Source organism: Lygodium microphyllum, chromosome 15 (genome assembly GCF_053477565.2).
Source record: "Lygodium microphyllum isolate KBCC chromosome 15, Lygodium_microphyllum_v1.1.10, whole genome shotgun sequence".
NCBI classification, from domain to species: domain Eukaryota; kingdom Viridiplantae; phylum Streptophyta; class Polypodiopsida; order Schizaeales; family Lygodiaceae; genus Lygodium; species Lygodium microphyllum.
Window position 1 is genome coordinate 150,216,117 of NC_141149.1, and position 4,055 is coordinate 150,220,171.

Consider the following 4,055-nt stretch of genomic DNA (forward strand, 5'->3'; position numbering starts at 1 on the left):
ATTTGCCTTCTCAAAATGGAACCTACTCCGAAATTTATCCTAATCAAACCTATATTATTCACTGCAATCTATGTAGGGGCCAACGGGTTGAAAACTTAAAGATTGTTATTGTTTTCCTCCTCGATACTTTTATAGGATAGGCTACTTTGTATCGATAATGAACCAATGTTTAAAATCTTACGGGTTTATCAACACGAGAAATAAATAGCTATCATGGGTAGAAGGAAATCTAAAGACTTTTAACTTCTTGACCATCTGAACTTCCCAATTGCAATCAAGTTTTAGATCCCAAGGCTAACCGATCAAATTTTGAAAATAAAGAACTCAAAGAACTTTATGGATACAAGTGTATTCAATTTTTGTCTGATAAGCTATCCTCACTTTTGTGTTTTTAATCATGTATCATTAGAAAAAGAGAAAAACACCTACACCACTGGCCCATGTGATTAACTAGGGCTAACTTTTTTTGTACAATAACTACCTAGGCGCCAAACCATCACCTAAACATGCCCTAATGAGCAATGCTAACAAATGGATCAAACTTTCTTAACTAGATTAGCTTCTAGTACTTACAATTTTAAATGTGTTTGGAATGTATCGCAGACACCAACAATCCAGCGGCATAGGTATTGCCCTACCTAGTTCTAGCCTATGAAAACGAGCCTTGGAAATCTAAGAGCCGTTTTCAGTCCCCTCTTGTCCCCATGCTAGCATTCATGCCAATTGGCTTCCCTTGTCCTCCCACCATACTAGCCACATTTTTATAAAACTCAAATCCAAATCAACCATTCCTTCAAATAGGCGATGAAAATGCTATCACTTCATTTTCCTCAGAGTTTTCTTCCTGATTATCAATCCCTATTTATCCTCCTTTAGGAAGTATACTTGCTTGGCATCAAATTGCACCAACTTACCCACCCTATGCCCGCTAATTGTTGAATAAAATAGGACTAGCAACAGCCAGAGTCTTTACAACTTTATGGGCACATCATATCACGAGAAGTTACAATTTACTGTAAATTTAAATTAACGCAAAGCTACTGTTTTGGCATGTTATTAAATATTTATCTAAAAGGCGATTGGTTGACATCTCTTTATCACAAGGATGCCTTGAGACCAAATCTAAAAGGGGGACATATCCTTCATCCTTCAGAGGTACTCCCTGATTCTTAAACAAGAATACTCCATGCTCATTTTCATTTTCACCCACTACAAATCTATATGTTTCTTTATTCACCTCTATCCATGCACTGCCTGTCTTCTTCAATGCCCTTTTCTCTTTTCTCATCTCATCCACTCTTCTAGCATCGTGCCACCTGCCAGCACTTGCATACATGTCTGCCATGAGCAAGTAAGCAGAGGCATCCTCTTGCCTTAACTCCACAAGCTTTTGAAAGCACTGTTCTCCAAGCTCTACTTTCCCATACACTTTACAGGCACTAAGCAAGGCCATCAGGATCTCCCTACATGGAGGACCTTGCAAACCAGTAGCAAACCTCTCTGCTTCATGAACATATCCTGACCTTGCAAGAAGGTCAACCATACAAGCATAGTGATTCATGGTTGGTTCAATCTCATACTCTCTCATCAACTTGAAGTACTGCTGGCCCTTACAGACTAAGTTTGCATGGCTGCAGGCAACAAGCAAACACACAAATGTTATAGAATCCGGTTTTACTGCTTTTTCTTGCATATCTTCAAAGCATTGTACAGCCATTTGTCCATCATGGTTCTCACCATAAGCCTTGATCATAGCTGTCCAATGTACAACACCTTGAACAGGGAGATTATCAAACACTTTACGAGCTTCTTCAACTGAGCCACAACTCCCATACATGTCCACCAATGCGCTAGCCACAAAAGGGTCTCCCTCCAATCCAGCTTTCCTAATCTCAGTATGTATTTCACGGCCTACCTCTAAAGACCCTACAGAGCTTGAAGCTCTCAAGCAGCTGATAGATGTAGCAGGATCAGCTGTCACACCTACCAGCTGCATTTTTTTGAGACAGTCAAGCACTTCTTCGTCAAGGCCCTGGTCAGCATAACCTGATAGTAGTGCATTCCATGAGACTCTGTCTTGATTCGGAAGCCTATCAAAACAGTATTGTGCATCTGCAATCAAGCCAGATTTGCTGTACATGTCAACCAGTGTGTTACCCACAGAATGCTCACTTTCCAAACCCTTTTTGATTAGTTCAGCATGTGTTTCTTGGCCTGTCTGTAAGGCTCCTACAGTACCACAAGCTTTCAAGTTACAAAGGCAAGTCACAGAATCAGGGTAGATGCCCTCTATCTGCATTTGATGCAAACACTTCCTTGCCTCCTTACCGAAGCCATAATCAGCATAACCTGCAATGAGTGCATTCCATGACACAATGTCTCGAGCTGGCAGCATGTTAAAGATGTGCTGTGCTTCCAAATGCGAGCCACACTTGCCATACATATCCACCATCGTGCTGCACAAGTGGAGCTCTCTTTCCATACCTCGTTTTGTAACTTCAGCATGAATTTTCCTGCCTGTCTCTAATGCCAGTACTGTGCCACAGCCTTTCAAGCTACAAACAAACAGGACTGGATCTGGAGATATGTCCTCAAGCTGCATTTCATGAATGCATTTCACTACTTCCTCACCCATCCCCTGTTCAGCATATCCTGCAATCAGGCAAGCCCAGGAGATGGCATTTCGAAGGGGCAACTTGTTGAAGACGCTGTGAGCTTCAACGAGTGAGCCAAATTTGGTGTACATATCCACTAAAGCACTGCCCATATAAAGCTCTGTTTCCCATCCTCTTTTGGTGATTGCACCATGTAGTTCATGCCCTGACACTAAGGCCTTTTTGCTGCCACAAGCTTTCAAGCTGCACAGAAATGTGGGCATGCTAGGAGTGATGCCATGGAGCTGCATTTGATGGAAGCAGGCACCTGCTTCTCCACCACGCCTGTGCTCAGCATATGCTGCGATCAGCACATTCCACGAGACCACGTCCCGAACAAGAAGTCCATTGAACAATTGCCACACTTCTGCAAGGAAGCCACATTTGCCATACATATCCAGAAGGGTGTTGCCTATGAGTGAGCTGCCATCGGAGGAGGTACACGCTTCGAAACCCCTTTTGATGATTTCAATGTGCATAACATGCCCCCAATAGATGTCTTTGCATTGGGAGCATGCACTGAGAAGGGCAAGGTAAGTAACTGGGTTAGGTTGTACGGACAGGGGCTCATTGACCATGGTATGGTACATGTGGAAGGCATGGTGGGTGTCTCCATGCTTGATGTAGGCAGAGATGAGCGATGTCCAGGACGCAATGTCACGGTGACAGAGCTGCAGCCTCTCGAAGGTGACCTGTGCATCTGGAAGGCGGCCGCATTCAACTAGCGTGAGGATGAAGTGGTTGCTGAGGAGCGGATGGGCATCGAGGCCCAGCTCACTGATGTGAGACTGCAGTCGCTTGGTCTGGGACGCATCCTTGCTTCGCCTGCATCTATGCAGCAGGCCGATCAGGCTCCCTTCGACCGCTGCCGCCCCTGCATCATAAGCCATCCTGAAGGACACGGACTTTGCTTCTGTGCATTCTGCCTTTCGTCTGAAGCGAATTGAGGCATGTGGAGGCACACTACACAGGCATCTGCCTCAGCAAATCGCCCTCTCATAGATCAATGCAGAGTGCGCATTGTGAACACAGAGAAGCTGAGAATACGTGCTGCATTCTCCGCGCGCCTCCCCGCCCCAAGGGCCATCTAATCTCAAAGGCCTGCCCACATGAATCGTTGTTGCAAGTTCGAAAGGAGTTAAAACGCCTGAACAAACGAATCTTGAGCGGAGGGGGATGTATGATCGCCCTCACTATTATGGCATTCTTATATTACAATCTTGGGTCTACTGTGAAGAAGAAGTGGGAGTTGTTCTCAAGAGGGTTTTCAAAGGGGGTTTTTTGTGAAAACCAAAAACTAGTCTAGGCCATGTGAACTAGCAACTTCCTCCAAGAAGTGATTTGTGTTAATAGCTTCCTCTATTATCACGCCTTCTCCATTGAATGTTAAGACGACAAGAT

The 4,055-nt window shown here is 44.4% G+C and overlaps 1 protein-coding gene across 1 annotated transcript; it reads right to left on the bottom strand.

Annotated features, from left to right (window-relative positions):
* Positions 1-682: 682 nt before the first annotated feature.
* Positions 683-3,854, bottom strand: LOC148025215 (pentatricopeptide repeat-containing protein At2g33680-like). The gene has a single exon (XM_087695009.1). It carries the CDS (start codon positions 3,542-3,544, stop codon positions 1,022-1,024), a length of 2,523 nt encoding a protein of 840 aa, XP_087551135.1. The 5' UTR covers positions 3,545-3,854; the 3' UTR covers positions 683-1,021.
* Between the last annotated feature and the right edge of the window lie 201 nt (positions 3,855-4,055).

Bases quoted from the DNA above. Each gene is read 5' to 3' on its own strand.
- LOC148025215 (XM_087695009.1), bottom strand. From the start codon at position 3,544: ATGGCTTATGATGCAGGGGCGGCAGCGGTCGAAGGGAGCCTGATCGGC.